Below are 18,158 nucleotides of genomic sequence, written 5' to 3' on the forward strand. Positions count from 1 at the left end.
ATAGGGGATTCTAGTCGTCTGAGGTGTTTCTGACAGCAGCTGGTCCTGCAGCCTGAACATGAGTGGCTCTCCAGGGGACTGTGGCGTTTGTAAATCACGATACACCACCTGTGCAGCCAAACAGCCTGAAAAACACATGCCGACGGACTCCGTCTACTTCATATGACATCAGACGAGAGGGAGACGTGTCCTTCCTGCGTCACTCACACATGTTTACAAACCATTTCATCCGTGTTTTTACATAATATCCTTTCTGAAATGGTATTTATCAAGTCCTGTGCCAAGTTAGTGTGAAACTTGAAGCTGGACAGGTCAAACATCCAAGAGGTCACTATTTATATCTTTTATGGGCATTGACCTATATGTAGCACCTCTTGACACAGATACTTATACTTGTCACCTATATGCAAGATATTTGTCTCATAATAAAATGTAGTAAATTAATGAAATGTCAGTGAAGGTTAAGTTAGACAACCGGAAACATTATAATGACATTATTATACACGCTATTATGTACAGAGTAATTATTACAAAAGTCTGTAATTTGGAGGCTAAAGCAAAACAAAAACAAAAATCACATCTTCATTCATGAAACTATAATACACTGAAAATAACCGGCAGCTTTTATTTCAGTGATGAATCCGACATATCTCCCTTTGAGTGAAGGAGTTTAACATATTGTACATGAAAAGACAAACTCCCTGCCAACACTGAGACAGTTGCTGTTATTTTACAGGAAAGATTTCAGTATTTATGAGTCAGTCTGTGCTCGTCTCTTTGGTTTCCAGTGTGCGTGAGAAAAAGTGAAGCTGGATTTAACATTTGAGTCGTACAATGATTCTGGGTCGTGTCCTCATGTTCCTCTTTCTCCATCACATCAAACATACAGGTACACATTGCAACGACTGTCCTGATGACACCTGAATTCATGACTTAACTTTACATAGAGTAAGAATTTAGGTTATTTAAACTTTGATTGTTCTATGTCCTCAGCCCCTTTCATCTTATTCTCCTAATTTGGTGATTTACAGCAGGTGACATCTATAATACTGCATCCCTGCCTCCTTTCTCTCTGTCCTTGCACACTTTTGCAAAGGCTGTGGCACTACCTTTGCTGCCTTGTGTCCATTCAGCTTTTCATCACATGTGCATGGACATGGACTTTCTCTCTGCATTATTTCCCTGACATTTCACGTTCATCCAGTTTGGAATTAATGCCATAAATCAGTGGTTATGACTCTTGACTTTCCTTCCTGCTATTATTTTGTTTCGCTTATCCATGCAGAAATGTACTCAGTGTTTCTCTCAGCTCTTGTTTTTGTGCATTCATCTCTCTCTCTCTCTCTCTCTCTCTCTCTCTCTCTCCATAAACACTGCAGTTGTCAACGCTTGTCAGAATGAGGTTCTTGGCCTTCAGCCTCGTCTGCCTGATGTGCTGTGATGCCGTTCAGTTTTATAGACGTCGTCCCAGACCCATGACAGCCAGAAGGCAAAATGTCACTGCTGTCCAACCCAAACTAGTGGGTAAGTTTTTTTTCAGCTGTAGTTTTGTCTTTTCTGCTGAAGTCAAAGATGTCTTCATAGCTGGTTTAGATGATGAAGTAAATGTCAACCCTTTGTTATGTCTTCTGTCACAGAGAACCCTTGCAAAGCCGTCCCGCTGGATTTTTTCTTCGTCATCGACAGCTCCAGAAGCATCCGTCCCCATGACTACGAGAAGGTCAAGACCTTCATCGTCAACCTGGTTCAGTTCCTCAAAATTGGCCCTGATGCCACCAGGGTGGGTCTGCTCCAGTATGGCAGCGTGGTCCAGCCTGAGTTCTCCCTCAAGACCTACACCACTAAGGCTGAAGTGGAGCAGGCGGTGAGGAACATGAAGCACCTTGCCACAGGGACCATGACCGGTCTGGCCATCCAGTACACAATGGAAACTGCCTTCACAGAGGAGGAAGGCGCACGACCAGCGGACCTGCACATCCCACGAATCGCCATGATTGTGACCGACGGGAGGCCTCAGGACACGGTGGAGGAGATTGCGGCTCAGGCGAGGCAGGCTGGTATCCAGATCTTTGCCATCGGTGTGGGCCGGGTGGACATGAACACCCTGAGAGCCATTGGGAGTGAACCTCACTCTGAACATGTGCACCTGGTGGCCAACTTCAGCCAGATAGAAACCCTCACATCTGTGTTCCAGTCCAAACTGTGTGGAGGTGATGAATACAGTACACGTCCTCTCTTGTATGCATGTTATTGTACATGAGTCTGAGTCTGTATGTTGTGTATATCCCTGCATGCATTAGGTTCAGAGATGTGTGAGGTTGTGGACCATCAGTGCCAACATATCTGCGTGAGTAGCCCTGCGTCGTACAGGTGCCAGTGCAGGAAAGGTTTCATCCTCAACCCTGATGGAAAGACATGTAAAGGTGAAGAAAATGTTTTAAAAAAAAGTTTGTCTCACATGTGTGACTGATATTCTTCCTTTTTATTTAGAGTTGCAGTCAAAAGGCAACTTAAGATTTTTAGAAAAGTCTTGTATAAAGTACCTGAAAAGGATACTTTAAAAGTAAAAGTATCTAGTATATAGTAGTTTATGAGTAATAATCAGGAACCATGGTAGTCTATGGTTATTATCATCACCAAGCTATAACAGCAATATTACTTTGGAAATAACTAGAGCTGAAACAATTAATCGATTATGAATTGATTACTAAATTAATCGAGTAAATTATTTTGATAATCAATTAATTGGTGAATTGATTTGAAGCTTTTTTCACGATTAAAACAAGATTCCTGATTGTCTAAGCTTCTTAAATGTGAGCATTTTCTTCATTTCTTTGCTCTGGATAACAAAGAAATCATTAAAAGTTAATCATTTTGGTTTGTGGACAAAACAAGACATTGGAGAACATCATAATTTCCAGGTTTGACGAACACCGATCAACATTTTTTAAGGTTTTTTGATATTTTATGGATCAAATGATTAATCGAGAAAATAATCGACAGATTAATCGATTATGAAAATAATCGTTAGTTGCATTAGAAATAGGATGGGTTTTATCCGCATTACAGAACTATTATGTTACTATGTTGTCACTGAACTGTAATGATAAAAATATCAGTCAGAGTTATCTTTTTTTCAGTGTATAAACAATGAGGCAAAGTTTTAAAGCAAAATTAAACTACAGAATGATCTAATGTGCAGATCTTACTTGTATGATTCCTCCATCAGTGTGGTTTTACATACAAAACATCCATCAATCATGTGACTTAAATCACTTAAAGTGTTTTTTTTATTTTTAATTAATGTTTGAGTCCATGTTAGAGTCATTATTTCTTAGAATTGAGTAGTACAAACACCGCCTATAGATTACACTTTGAGGTGCCTCAAATTCAAAAAAAGAGGCAGCATTCCTCCTGCCTGAGACGTCTCTCCACCCACCGCTGAAAAATATCCCCTTTGCTCTCAGAGTGGATGTGAACAGAAACAAAGTGGGGGCGTTTTCCTGAAGGAAGCGTGTGCTTTAGCAATCATCAGAGCAGCTTCTGGAACGTGGTGACACACGTGTGTCCAGAGTCAAGTGTCCTTGTATCAGTAAATCAAACAACAACAACTGTAATGACTGATGATTTGTTCTGTCTGGAGAGTCAATGTCGATGTAGATGATAAGAATTATCCATGGATGAGTGAATATATGTATATATATATATATATATATATATATATATATATATATATATATATATATATATATATATATATGTATATATATATATGTATATATATATATATACATATACATATATATGTATGTATATGTATGTATATGTATATATATACATATATATGTATATATATGTATATATACACATATATGCAGTGTGTGTCATTATTCATGCAAGAAAGAGAGGGAAATCTTCCTCATATTCTAGAAATAGACCAGTGTGAGCTGGGGAATTGTGACTGCAAGTGTATGAAGAGCTGCTTCTTCAGTCTGGACGACAACACCTGCAGTTGAAATTACCTTTTTTTTTAATAGCAAGAATCGGGTGAAAGTGACTGAAAATGCACTAGAATCTCACGTGTACTTGGAATAAGAACTCGTGTTCTAACACCACATGGAGTCTGATAATGAACAGTATGACGTTAACAAACTCAGAACACCTGTGCTCTTTTCTGTTCTATATTCTATCACACAGAGACTGATCACTGTGCTGATGGCACACATGGCTGTGAGCAAGAGTTTATGAACACTGAAGACTCCTGTGTGTGTAAATGCAAAGAGGGTTTTACACTCAGACCTGATGGGAAAACATGCAAGAGTAAGTGTCCTCACACATGAAACTGTGTCACTCATCTATTTATGACGGCCTTCATTTTTGCATTAATTATTTGTACAATTAGTCTGTGAAGTAGAGCGAAAGTGAAACATTTATGTTACTAGAATATTAAACAAGAGTTCACGGGGAAAATGTGATTAATTGATGAGTTAGGAAACATTGATTTAATGATAATAATTTCATATAGCACCTTTCAAAACAGGATTACAAGCTGCTTTACAGTAAAAATAATAATTTTAAGTAATTTCAGAAGTAAAATACAAGTATAAAATGTGTTTTTCACTCATTGTCACTGCAGAGATAGATCACTGTGCTGATGGCACACATGGCTGTGAGCAGGAGTTTATGAACACTGAAGACTCCTGTGTGTGTAAATGCAGAGAGGGTTTCACACTCAGACCTGATGGAAAAACATGCAAGAGTAAGTTTTAAAAGAATAACGTGTTATCGATCTATAACGCCTCTAACACGGCACATTCATATTTACTGTACATGTCCTGCTACTACTCTCTGAAGTACAGAAATTGTGTAAATCAACTAGGAGAGTTTGTATGGAAATCTGATAACTAATGAGTCTTTTGATCAGATGTAAACAGAACAACCGTCTCTCTGCTCTGTCACTGCAGAAATAGATCACTGTGCTGATGGCACACATGGCTGTGAGCAGGAGTTTATGAACACTGAGGACTCCTGTGTGTGTAAATGCAGAGAGGGTTTCACACTCAGACCTGATGGGAAAACATGCAAGAGTAAGTTTCTCTGCTGTTTGTTGACTTTATACTCTCAGAGGCAAACAACACCTTAAAGAATAATGTGTGTCACTGTCCAAGTTCATGTTTATCATAGATGCAACAAGATTAATTGTTCACAGGAAAATCAAAATAAGTGATGTGTCTCTTGGAAGAATTTTCCCCAAAAGTTCAAACAATCACTATGTCAAGATCAGTGCACATAGTTTTCAAAACAAGAGCAATTAAACCACACACATACAATAAAACTTGGGTTACTGATTCATAATGTAAAAATACATTAATAAATAAATGAATTAATCACTGTTTTTCACTCATTGTCCCACAGAGATCGATCACTGTGCTGATGGCACACATGGCTGTGAGCAGGAGTTTATGAACACTGAGGACTCCTGCGTGTGTAAATGCAGAGAGGGTTTCACACTCAGACCTGATGGAAAAACGTGCAAGAGTAAGTTTTAAAAGAATAACGTGTTATCGATCTATAACGCCTCTAACACGGCACATTCATATTTACTGTACATGTCCTACTACTTCTCTCTGAAGTACAGAAATGGTGTAAATCAACTAGGAGAGTTTGTAAGGAAATCTGATAACTAATGAGTCTTTTGATCAGATGTAAACAGAACAACCGTCTCTCTGCTCTGTCACTGCAGAAATAGATCAATGTGCTGATGGCACACATGGCTGTGAGCAGGAGTTTATGACCACTGAAGACTCCTGTGTGTGTAAATGCAGAGAGGGTTTCACACTCAGACCTGATGGCAAAACATGCAAAAGTAAGAATCCAAATTTAACCTTTTAAACGTTTTTATTATTTAGATCTACCAACAGAACTTGAACATTTAGCAGATGTTATCAGACACCATACGGCTGTTATATTTATACATAGTTTTGATGAAGAAGCGAACATTCTGGGCAGGTGGTCAACACCATCAGCACGTTTCATCATCCATAATAACTGGCCTCAAATCTGCATGTTTTTGGACTGTGGGAGGAAACTGGAGAACCGAAAAGATTCTCAATAATAGGTAATTTCCACAGCAGACAGTGTGACATGTTTGAGCAGGAAAATCCCAGGTGTTACTGATATCATTAATGATCTCTGAAACATGGAACTCAGTCATCATTAAACTGATTATTTTCACCTGTGCTTTTCTGTGAACTGTCAAAAGTGTCTGGCAATGAAAAGGCCTTCATCCATAATCTGACTCTTCCCCCTCAGAGATAGACCACTGTGCTGATGGCACACATGGCTGTGAGCAGGAGTTTATGAACACGGAGGACTCCTGCATGTGTAAATGCAGAGAGGGTTTCACACTCAGACCTGATGGGAAAACATGCGAGAGTAAGTTTCTTTGCTGTTTGTTGACTTCATTCTCTCAACAACTTAAAGAATAATGTGTTATTTAACGAGTCGTCACTGTCCAAGTTCATGTCTATCATAGATGTTTTTAAAAAAAAATGATTTCTACAGTTTGTCTAGCAACGTTAATACAACAAGATTAATTATTCATGGGTAAATCTAAATAAGTGATGTGTCTCTTGGAAGAATTTTCAGTGCCAGTCCATTTGATGAGCACCAAAATCCAATTGTTATTGTATAAAATGTCAAGATCATATAGTTTTCAAAACAAGAACAATAAAACCACACATACAATAAAACTGGGGTTAGATTCTTACTGATTTTTAATGTAAAAATAAACATATTTTCCCCTGTTTTTCACTCATTATTACAGAGACTGATCACTGTGCTGATGGCACACATGGCTGTGAGCAGGAGTTTATGAACACTGAAGACTCCTGCGTGTGTAAATGCAGAGAGGGTTTCACACTCAGACCTGATGGGAAAACATGCAAGAGTAAGAATCCAAATTCACCTTTTCATCTTTTATTTATTATTAAGATCTTCCACTGAGGATCTATATCATGAGTTATATCTGCTTTCATCACACATGCTTGGTAAACTGCACCAATAAGATAAGACACTCAACAGTAAAAACAGATGATAAGACGTCATCTCAATATTTCCACTATTTTCATTAAATGAATTGTGAATGAATGTTGGGAGGTCGGTGTTAATCCAGCCACTCGCTGAAAAAACTAATTCCATTTCCTCCACATAACGGTAATATTATCAAAAGTAAAATAAGATAAATAAAAGTTATAAAAAAAAAAAAAGCGTAACGTAAGTAAAATCCAAAACATGAGGGTATAAACATGTGTTTTTAACTCATTGTCCCACAGAGATCGATCACTGTGCTGATGGCACACATGGCTGTGAGCAGGAGTTTATGACCACTGAAGACTCCTGTGTGTGTAAATGCAGAGAGGGTTTCACACTCAGACCTGATGGGAAAACATGCAAGAGTAAGTTTTAAAAGAATAACGTGTTATCGATCTATAACGCCCCTAACAAGGCACATTCATATTTACTGTACATGTCCTACTACTACTCTCTGAAGTACAGAAATTGTGTAAATCAACTAGGAGAGTTTGTAAGGAAATCTGATAACTAATGAGTCTTTTCATCAGATGTAAACAGAACAACCGTCCCTCTGCTCTTTTCTATTTTTCAATCACTGCAGAAATAGATCACTGTGCTGATGGCACACATGGCTGTGAGCAGGAGTTTATGAACACTGAGGACTCCTGTGTGTGTAAATGCAGAGAGGGTTTCACACTCAGACCTGATGGAAAAACATGCAAGAGTAAGTTTCTTTGGGGTTTGTTGACTTTATAGTTTTATACTTTAACTTCTTGTCACTTTTTTTTTGCATGAAGGATTTCTAAAATTTGTCTTGCAACTTTAATTCAACAAGAATAATTGTTAATGGGAAAATGAAAATAAGTGATGTGTCTTTGCTAATTTTTCCAACACCAGTCTCTTTGATTGGTAGCAAGTCCACACAATCATCATCATTATTGTGTGAAATCTCACAATTAGTGCATATAATTAGCAAAAAAAAGAACAATAAACATCACAGCTGAGGAGCGCTGTTAGATGTTTGTTTCTCTCTGTTGACAAGCAGCGCTGATTTGCAAAAGTTTTTCATTTGTTTTTTTAGTACAAATGTACTTCTTTTCAAACACCCAGGTTTGGACCTGTGTCACACACTTGAGCACGGCTGTGAGCATCAGTGCATCAACACCAACATCTCTTACATCTGCAGATGTTTTGAGGGATTCATGTTGGCTGAAGACGGGAAGAGCTGCAAAAGTATGACCATGGCCTTCTATTATAGAGACCACCTTTTTTCTTATTATATAATAATAATAATATATAATAATTATATATGTAACATGTTATTTGTTGTGTGACTGACAGAACCAGAGTGTGGCGATGGAGTGATGGATTTGGTGTTTGTGATTGACGGCTCCAAGAGTCTGGGCCCAGCCAACTTTGAGCTGGTCAAGCAGTTTGTTAACGGCATTGTGGACTCACTGGACATCTCCGCCGCAGGCACACATGTCGGCCTCCTTCAGTACTCCACCAAAGTCCGCACAGAGTTCACCCTGGGCCAGTACATCACGGCACAGCGTGTTAAACAGGCCGTGGCACGGGTACAGTACATGGGCAGAGGTTCTATGACGGGCTCAGCCTTGCGTCACATGTTTGAGTCAAGCTTTTCATTCAAAGAAGGCGCCCGAGCCAGTGTCTCACGTGTCTGCATCGTGTTCACTGATGGAAGATCTCAGGATGATGTCACAGAGTGGGCTTCCAAAGCAAAGAACTCTGGTAAATTTACCATCCACACTGTGACTAAACAATTTGGTAATGTAACAAACTTTAATTAAAGGAGCATTTTGGCCATCCTTACCTTATTTTCTGTTACTTACAGGTATCACCATTTATGCCTTGGGTATTGGCAAAGCCATAGAGCAGGAGCTGAGAGAAATCGCCTCGGAGCCTGATGAAAAGCATCTTTATTATGCTGAGGATTTTGAGAAAATGGGAGAAATTACAAAGAGGCTCAAGATGAGGATATGTAAAGGTAACATTCTACACATGGTTGGAAAACTTTGTCTCAAGAGTAACACTTTACATTACAGCAGTGATTTCCAAAGACTGTATGCATGAGATGAAGTTGTGATTATTTTACCAATACTATAACTTTTATTACCACACTGTCACACTGCAAATACCAAGCTCAAATATAACATTAATTATCATTACCAATAGTTCAGTGTTATTAAATATAACAAAATGGTGCATCACTGCCACCTGCTGTAATTATGATTTCTGATCCAAGCAATCAGTATTTTTATATCGTCATATTACTCATCAGCCACTTCTGTTACCCATATATAGCATTTCTACAGGAGTGAGGATAACAAAGTGAGGATAACTGCAATAAAATCAGATCCAAGGACTAGAAAATGCTCTATCATTTACTGTTTTTCTCACAGAAAAACCTGAAGGAAACATGTGCCAGTGTGAGAACTTGATGCGTTTTCAAGAGCAGGTCACCGACAAACTGAAGAACCTGATGCTGAATAATATCCTTTTCACCACTTTACATTCAATATGTTCTTGCATATTTTCCTTGTATGAATGGTAGATGAATAAGGCAAGTCAAATTTGAATTCTGGACATTTCTGCTGCTTTTCCAGGGTGGATGGCACATACATACACAATATACATTTACTCTGCCTCCAGAAACAGCCAGCAGTGCTTAATCATTTTGGCATGATTTTAACCTTGATGATATTAACCTATGTTTGCAGTACATAAATATGCAGGAAATAGCCTAACTCATGTTTTCATTTGGATTCCTTAACCTGTCTTTACTTGAAGCCATATCCGAGAAGATGGAGCTACTCGAGAATCAACTTGTACATAAATAAACTTCTGAGATGTGTCCATTTATCTCTCCTCTGACCAGCAACGAAGCATTCTCAGATCCTGCACAGCAAGCTGCACCCATGCAATGTTGTCTATACGGATGCTATTTATACTCTTTTGTATACAACACAATGTATTCAATGTATTTTGTCTGACATGGTCTTTGTTATGTAATGTTAAGTCACCTAAGTAACTCTTTAAACTGGAAAATGACAAACACTCATTTTAATAGGTTTTTATTGAGGATTAAGTTTGGGACTTATTCTCTTTTGTTACTTATTGTCATAATAAAAAAAAGTTCCAAACAACACTGACCTCAGCAAATGATAAAACAGAGCCAGTAGGGGAAGATGTGCTACTCTAAACTTTGCCACAAGGTGGTGGATCTCCAGAGGGGAGATTCCTCCCCTTTCTCACAGAAAGGGGAGGAATCATTCTCCATGCATGTGTGCCTCCTCCTCCTGTATGAACTGAGAGACTGAGCAGGAGTCAGTCAGTCAGAGAACACCCAGCTGCATGCCTGCCCTGCTCTAATGCTAACAACAGATAGTTGTCTGGGGCCAGAGGTCAGCAGGCCATGCATAGACACACAAACGAGAGAGATAACAGATTCTCCTAGGAACTAAAGAGATCGACATTAGCTGTCCAATGCCAAGCAGCCTCTGTCATTGCTAAAAGAGAGGTTGGAGCTTGTGATTCCTCCTCAAAAGGTTCCACTTTTTTTCACTTATTTTTGTTAATCTAAGCTCTATTGTCAAACATGGGGTGCTCCTCATCCAGTGCACAGACTGTTGAGCAGGAGAAAAGACCAGGTACAAAGCCAGAGGAGAGCAATGGAGAGACAGCAGGTAAGTGCTGATAATTACTCTAAACTACTCTGTAAACTTTTTTCTAAGTAGTTTTTCCCCCTCATGTGCATGTGTGTAATCACAGTAACAGCACACCACTTTTGCACATGTATGAACAGTTTGTGGTTTCTCTTCCTTTCCTACTGAGGGGGGTGTGACTGCTGCCGGCAAGTCTGGCACATTATGTACTTTTTCACTCACAAAAAACTTCTGACATGTTGAGCCCTTTTTCTGTGAAGGAACTAAATTGTTTGATCCAATTCTGCTTTATTTTTACCTCATTCTATAAAGTGCACTGGGGTTTAATGTTAATATTGTCTGGTAGATGTTTAGCTATAGGATTGCATACATGCAGTTCCCATAGAGGGGGACTGTGTGAAACCACCTGGGAATACTTAGCAGTGGAGTAGCATTGCAGCCTGAGGCACTCCTGCCTTTCAACCTAACCTGTTTACCATCACACTGTGGAAGTTGCCTGACCACGTCCTTGATATGTTTAAAATATTTGCACATGCAGTCTGTGCTCATGCTCTGTGTGGGTGCCCACCAACAAGCCTGATACAGTACATGATTGTCCATTCATAGGTCAAACAATGTACAGGCATGTGGATATGTCATGTCATGTCATGTCATGCACAGCTGCATGTACAGTATGTTCTCACTGCACCCGTCCACTCAACCCCACCCCCATCCCCTGAATGCATACAACATGACAGTGTCTCAGTTACTGCCCTGATTACAACATGTTCTTGCTTTTGAGTCAGTCAAGTTAACTGTTCAGTTTCAAAAAGCAACACAATATGTTGAATTCAGTAGCCTAACAAGTGTTTTTATACCTGGCATACTCCCTCTGCGTTTATGTCTGATGTCTGTGTCGGGGACATTGTCTCTCCAGGCAGCAGAGATCACCTGGACAACTTTGTCAGGCTGATGTCAGCGTGACAAGAAAAACCAGTCATTGTCCAGGCAGTCGTCTCTAAAAGTGGCTGAATGCATGAAGTGTACGGTCTGTTTGACACACCAACTGTGTGCCATCCAAGTCACCACTGGTCCCATCCCCTGTTGTGCTTGTGGCCAGAGTCATCTTTGGCTGCTAAATCATGTTGACACACGTCTGTCTCGACCCAAACATCTACTCCTTTCTTTTCAACACAGTTCTGATCTGTATCTGGCTCAGACGAGCTTTTCATTTGGTAATATCAGGTCTGGGATTCTGAAGAACATGTTGGAATTGTTGATGTTATTGTTTTAAAGACAGAAAAAACAATATTAATAACAATTCTAGTTAAAAGTGTGATATTATAAAACATGTCACTCGTGTACTTCCACTGGCTCATTTTCATTCGAGTTGCCAGACCGTCACATTCCTTTCCAGCCATCACTCTCAACTCTTCTCATCTCGTCTGACAGGCAAAATCAGCAAAAAAAATCTTCCTGTTCAGCCAAATGAACATCTCTGTTTTGTCTCATTTGTCAACAATGTCGTCCAAACTTATCCCTAGAATAATAATGCACTACATCAAAAGTTTGCTTGAAAAAAGTTTGAAAAAAAACTGAGATGTGCAGTTCCTGACATTTGAGGAAAACGGTCCACACTATTATACACTATTGTTGTTCTGCTAGAGTTTTTCAGAGGGCCTGTGCACAGGCAGTTAAAACAGCAAGGTTCAGGAAATAAGAATTACTGCATAACTGTTCTCAGAAAGCAACAAAGCAATCGTCACAGGTATTTTCTTTTCTTTGAGAATGATTTGAGCGCCTCAGGGCTTTGGACTAACACAGGCTTTAATAAATCACAGTTCAGCTACGGAAATGAAAGGATGTTTTCTTCAGCATGCATTCTGTGTGCCCCTCTTATTTCCTGCTGTCCATTTTGAGTTAAGCTGCAGTCCTGCTTTAGTTGAGGGGTTAACTTTTATGTATTTAGTGAGATAAAACAATCCACTGAAGATAAATTATCACTCATGTGCATATCAAATGTGTTATGTTAAACATATTAATATCAAATTATATTAATACAATTTTCATAGAATAAAAATTTCATTTAAAAAATGACAGTAGAACATACTATAAACAAGAGCATACTATACTATATAGTATACTATATTGAACATACTATAAACAAGAATGCGCTGTTGACAAAATAGCAGTATTGTGTGGATGATTCAATGTCTTGCTATGGTGCATGGTCAGAAAAATGAATGACCAATGTGGTCATTTACTGACAAAACCATTCGGTTTCTGAGTTTTGTTGCTCAGTGTTGCCATGTCGTCAGTGTTATAGATTAACAGGACATAAACAGCTGATAGGGCTGACAAAGATTGATTAGTGTCATGAGGTTATCAGTTGTAAATCCTCCTCACACTTTTGTTATCCCTGTCTTGACAGCACTCAGAAATGGCCACATTGCGGAAGACGCACAAACAATCGAGGACCAAATGCAGCTGCCTTTGCAGACGGCCTTATTAAATGATCTTCAGCCAGGAATCGATGAGGAGGAGGCAGTGTTAATGGCCCTGGAGGCCCAGGAGGATCTTGGGTCTGGAGAGGATCTTCTAACTACTGTGGAACCACAGCCAGAACCTGATGCCCCTGAAAAGCCAGCTCCAGAAGCACCAGCTGCAGCTCCATCTGTGGCTCCAGAGACTCCAACAGAGGCACCAACAGAGGTTCTGACAGAGGGTCTAGTGGCTCCAGCAGCAGCTGCATCTGTGGCTATAGAGGCTCCAGCAGAGGCACCAACAGAGGTTCCGACAGAGGTTCTAGTGGCTCCAGCTGGAGCAGCATCTGTGGCTATAGAGGCTCCAGCAGAGGCACCAACAGAGGTTCCAGTAGAGGCTCTAGTGGCTCCAGCTGCAGCAGAATCTGTGGCTATAGAGGCTCCAGCAGAGGCACCAACAGAGAGTCCAGCTGAAGCTCCAGCAGAAGCTCCATTAGAGGTTCCAAGAGAGGCTCAACCAGAGGTTCCAACAGAGAGTCCAGCTGAAGCTCCTGCAGAGGCTCCAGTTGCATCTAATATCACTGTTGGAGCAGTTGAGGTTGTACCTACTGTGGAGACAGCAGCCCATGTAGAACCTGTTGTGGCTGAAGCCGTGTCTTTGGACAAAGCCCTTGTTGAGGCTGCAGAGGAGGCCCCCATTGTTGAATCTGTTGTAGCAGTGCAGGTACAGGCTCCTGTTGTTGAGGAAGTTCCTGTTGTGACACTTGAGGCCTCTCCTGAAGCAGCCACGCTTGCTGTTGAACCTGTTGTATCAGAGCCAGTTGTGGTAGTGGAAGAGGCAGTGACTGTGACTACAGAGGCCTCAGCAGAAGTGGCTGCTCCTGTGGAGACAGTGTCTCCACCTGACAGTGTGGCACCAGAGACTGCCTCAGTGACACCAACGGGATCCTCAGAGCCAGACGAAATTCCTGCATCTCCATCAATTGAGGCTGCAACACCACCTGAAGCTGTAGTACCAAATGAAAATCCAGCACCAAGCTCATCTTTTGTACCTGTGGAGGCTGCTGTGCCTATAATAGATACAGAGGTTGCTGAAGCAACTATTCCAGCAATGCCTGCAATATCTCCACTCACAGCTCAGCCTGATGACGCTGAAAATGCCACAGAACCTCTTGCACCTTCTACTGCTGAACCAACCCCAACACCAGACACTCCATCATCCTCACAAACACCTTTAGAAGTATCTCCAGCAGTTGTGCCATCTGAGACCATAGTGGGCAGTGCAGACCCAGTACAAGAACCTGTGGTTGAGCCCAAACCAGCAGATTCTGAACTGTCACCCAAAGGTATGCCTCAAGACTACCCTCTTTTCTATCCTATGACTAATTTACATTCATAATCCTCCTTCAGCAAACCTTGAAGGGTGGAAAGATTACCAAGACATAAATTATATTTAGAAGTGTGAAATTTTAAGTAGGCTTTGTTCATTGTCAATGCATGATAGTTGAAAGGTGACATAACTGCAGTGCAACAGTCTGAATATTAATAGAATTAGAATGTAAACCTCTGATGTTCAGTTCCCTACAGTATTAATACAAATCACCACTAAAATGAAATAATGTCTACTTTGGGTCATAATCTATATCCCCAGAAGATTTAATCCAATTCATTTCTTTACTTTTTGAGTTATGCTGCTCAGTAAAACAGACAAATGGTCCAAAACCATAATCTCTAGGTAATAAGGAGTGACAACAATAGAATTCTAGTAGATGGTAGATGCCATTGTAAAGGGAGTATACTGTATGTCCTGAGGGAGTTTGTTCAGCTCACAGATTTATTTGATTAGACAGATAATTGTTTGCCACGACACACCTGTCATGCTTTAAGGTGTCTCACAGCTAATTGTAAAGGTGCTTGATTAGGCACAAATGATAAATACTGACAGCCTCTAACAATGCGGTGTTGCCTGAGGCTGAAATATTTGAGAAAACTTTGCAAACATGTTAGGCATTGAGCAAGTGCAAACAAGCAGGACGAGTCAAACTCTCAGTGATCACAGGTGAACAATTAACAACCACATGTTTAAACAGCCCTTTTTCTTTCCACATAATGGCCAAAGTAGGACAGTTTTACAACGTCACCCCCTCAAAACGTGCCGCCATCAGTAACTAAGCAGGTGTCCAACACATGCATGATGAGCAAACGTTCAGTCGTCCTTGAGCTGAACAGTCCTCTCGTCCGATTGGCTGCTTAAAAGTAGTGTGAAACACAAAAAGCAGCCATACACACTCTGGTTAGCTCGTCTTGACTTTGTTGATTATCACACAAACATTATTGTCAGCACAACAGCTTGAGTTACGCAACTCTCATTCATTGTGCTCTATAGTAAGTTGCTGACACTATGTCCATGTCCTGAAGCTTCTTATTACATAAAACGATGTAAATACCATCCATGCAGACAGGACTGCATTTCAGCCAGCCATTATGCAAAGTGTGGAATGCTTCTTTGAAGAGAAATTCCGCTGATTTGTGCATCATGACACATGAATTCTGCCATTATCTCGGAAACTTTTACAAGTTTTCTTTACAGAGACTGAATTTTCTCTGGATAACAAATTGAGATATTTCCTCACTAAATGTGTCACTAGTGGTCAGTTGTCCTGTGTGAGGAGCAGCACACTTTATTTCTCACAAACCCCACTCATGAGCCGTCAGGGAACATTTTGTACTTGTAAAACGGGAAATGCCCCTTTTAGGCAGCATGTGTGGAATTCTGGTGCAGAGGCCCTTTCATAATATTCATGAAACCTTTTTCTCTGGTGGCGATATAGTGTGCATGCCAGACCAATTACCATACAGTGTAGTGTGTGTGTCGTCCTTGTATTTGTTAAGAATTGAGGACCTTTTCTGGCATAAACACTGACCTTATCAGGACTAGTAGTCCTCATTGAGACCAAAGCCTGATCCTAATGAGGCAGAACCTAATTTTTGGTTATGGTTATAGTTGGAGATAATGCTTTTGGTTGTGCTGTCTTTTAAGTGAATGAGAAACCTTAAAGGGTAGCAGAGCAAACCTGTGTGTGTGTGTTCATCATAAACCTAGCCAGCTCAGCAAAGGCTAGGTTTATGATGGGCAATTTTAGCTCCTTATTTAGTTTCTGTAGCTATTGTGACACCAGTAAATTTATAAAGTCAAGCTTTGTGTTCTCGCCTTGAAAGACTACATAGAATATAGTTATGGAATAAACATGCCATGTATTGATTCTCTGTGTGTGTGTGTGTGTGTGTGCAGTGGAGACTGTAACAGAAGCCCCCAAGGATGCAGCGAACAAGAAAACTAAAGCCGACTGAGTTTGTAAGTTCACAACCACAAACCACACGAAGTCCAATGCAAATACTGCAGAATCACACTCACTCGCTTACAGTTAGAGTGAATCCCTCTCATCCGTTGGGACTTTGTTGTTTTTGTTAAAAAGGGTCCAATTGAATAGAAAATGTAATTACTTAGTATTTAGTTTGACAAATCTGCTATAATTGAGACACTAATTTCATTGATATTTATATATAGTCTGTTCACTCTCTTTCAGGTGGAAACACAACACAACAAATCTACCAAAAATGATGGGAACTCCTCAGAACTACAACACAAATGCCAGGTGTACTGTAAGAACAATATGAACAACACTATTCATGTACAATATGCCTTAATAACTTTGTGGTTGCTAGACCCGAAGTGCCTAAAGCCACAGGCCTTTTGAAAGTATTAGTACATGCCACAAACAGTTAGCACAAGTACAATGAGATGAAACAGGTGCAATACTGTGTGAAGTCTGTTATGTTAGTGTGCTGAAGTCTGGGGAATGACGCTTACAAAAAAAGTGTGAATAAAATAAGGCAAAGAGATTAACGTAACATAAAAAAAAAAAAGACATTTAACATTTTCTGAAACGTGTATAACCATGAATCCATTTTGATTTATGTTCACTTGGTTGTTGCTTTACTAATAATGTTTGTTTGACAGTCTATGCCTTCTTAAATAAGTCCTTTTGATATCCCATTTCACTGAGAAATTATTGATTAAAATTATGTCGGGTGAAAGAAAAATCAAAATACATTCAAATGATTAGTGAGACTGGATTAATAAAAAAATCAAAGCCAGGATGAGGATCCAGGTGTACTGATGATGCACTTGCTGTTTCATGATGTCATTTTGTGCTCCTGTATCTGAAATATGAAGTCATTCCCAACATCATTTACAGTAAAGGCACTAAGCCCGGTTATGCTTATAATACGCACACTGGTTTTGCGTTGTGCATTAAAAATGTCTAGCACAGTGAGATAATGTGTCACAAAGAGTCAAGGTCTTGGAAAAATTATTTTAATTGCATAATATGTGAAAAAAAAATCAATGAAAACAAAAATCTGTTTTCATGTCTGACATCTTTGTGTTCCTTCCTCATTTTCTAAGCTTGTTTGTGACTCTGCTAACCCGTTAGTGTACAGAATAAAGTTTAACATCACCAATACACATGCTTTTTAACTGAATTTGATATGACGTAACATGCCACCCTCACTGAAACACAAGGACATCATATTTTTATGAGCATAACTTTTCTATTGCAATTCAAAACATTGCCGGAGTGTGGTTACCAAACTTTCCCAAATATATGGAATCATCACTTATGTTACACTTTGTTCATGGTCATAAACATACACATACATAACTGTCCCATTGTCTGTTTTATTTTTATTTTTTTTTATAGACAATTAAACCTATTTGCTCAATTTCAATGTGTCAGCAACTGGCAGAGAGTGAGCAGCAGCAACAGCAGTGGAGAATTATCACATAATGAGAGGCAACAACACAAGGACAATAAAACTTTATGTGTTAAATCAATAAATAATAACCAATAAATTGTATGAGTGAGAGGGAGAG

At 39.7% G+C, this 18,158-nt stretch overlaps 2 protein-coding genes across 3 annotated transcripts; both read left to right on the plus strand.

The window, feature by feature from the left end:
* Window positions 1-1,335: 1,335 nt before the first annotated feature.
* Window positions 1,336-10,241, plus strand: LOC131470837 (matrilin-2-like). Of its 2 annotated transcripts, XM_058646858.1 has the most exons (17): window positions 1,336-1,524; window positions 1,638-2,210; window positions 2,301-2,423; window positions 4,198-4,320; window positions 4,637-4,759; window positions 4,965-5,087; window positions 5,416-5,538; window positions 5,744-5,866; window positions 6,313-6,435; window positions 6,827-6,949; window positions 7,335-7,457; window positions 7,676-7,798; window positions 8,185-8,307; window positions 8,416-8,826; window positions 8,930-9,082; window positions 9,498-9,587; window positions 9,880-10,241. In XM_058646858.1, exons 1-17 carry the CDS (start codon window positions 1,398-1,400, stop codon window positions 9,933-9,935), a joined length of 2,763 nt encoding a protein of 920 aa, XP_058502841.1. In that variant the 5' UTR covers window positions 1,336-1,397; the 3' UTR covers window positions 9,936-10,241. The 2 variants fall into 2 exon arrangements, with proteins under 2 accessions (XP_058502841.1, XP_058502842.1); XM_058646859.1 differs by lacking the exons at window positions 5,744-5,866; window positions 6,313-6,435; window positions 6,827-6,949; window positions 7,335-7,457.
* Window positions 10,242-10,406: 165 nt separating this feature from the next.
* On the plus strand, window positions 10,407-17,748 carry LOC131470839 (skin secretory protein xP2-like). Its single transcript, XM_058646863.1, has 4 exons — window positions 10,407-10,781; window positions 13,171-14,568; window positions 16,515-16,577; window positions 16,810-17,748. Exons 1-3 carry the CDS (start codon window positions 10,694-10,696, stop codon window positions 16,571-16,573), a joined length of 1,545 nt encoding a protein of 514 aa, XP_058502846.1. The 5' UTR covers window positions 10,407-10,693; the 3' UTR covers window positions 16,574-16,577; window positions 16,810-17,748.
* Window positions 17,749-18,158: the final 410 nt, after the last annotated feature.

Source organism: Solea solea, chromosome 13 (genome assembly GCF_958295425.1).
Source record: "Solea solea chromosome 13, fSolSol10.1, whole genome shotgun sequence".
In the NCBI taxonomy this organism is placed as follows: Eukaryota; Metazoa; Chordata; class Actinopteri; order Pleuronectiformes; family Soleidae; genus Solea; species Solea solea.

Excerpts from the sequence above, each read along its gene's own strand:
- LOC131470837 (XM_058646858.1), top strand. The coding sequence starts at position 1,398 with ATGAGGTTCTTGGCCTTCAGCCTCGTCTGCCTGATGTGCTGTGATGCC. Across the intron at positions 7,458-7,675 it reads TGATGGGAAAACATGCAAGA|AAATAGATCACTGTGCTGAT; the intron begins GTAAGTTTTAAA and ends CAATCACTGCAG. Across the intron at positions 9,588-9,879 it reads GAAGAACCTGATGCTGAATA|TTGAAGCCATATCCGAGAAG; the intron begins ATATCCTTTTCA and ends ACCTGTCTTTAC.
- LOC131470839 (XM_058646863.1), top strand. The coding sequence starts at position 10,694 with ATGGGGTGCTCCTCATCCAGTGCACAGACTGTTGAGCAGGAGAAAAGA. Across the intron at positions 10,782-13,170 it reads GAGCAATGGAGAGACAGCAG|CACTCAGAAATGGCCACATT; the intron begins GTAAGTGCTGAT and ends CTGTCTTGACAG. Across the intron at positions 14,569-16,514 it reads TTCTGAACTGTCACCCAAAG|TGGAGACTGTAACAGAAGCC; the intron begins GTATGCCTCAAG and ends GTGTGTGTGCAG.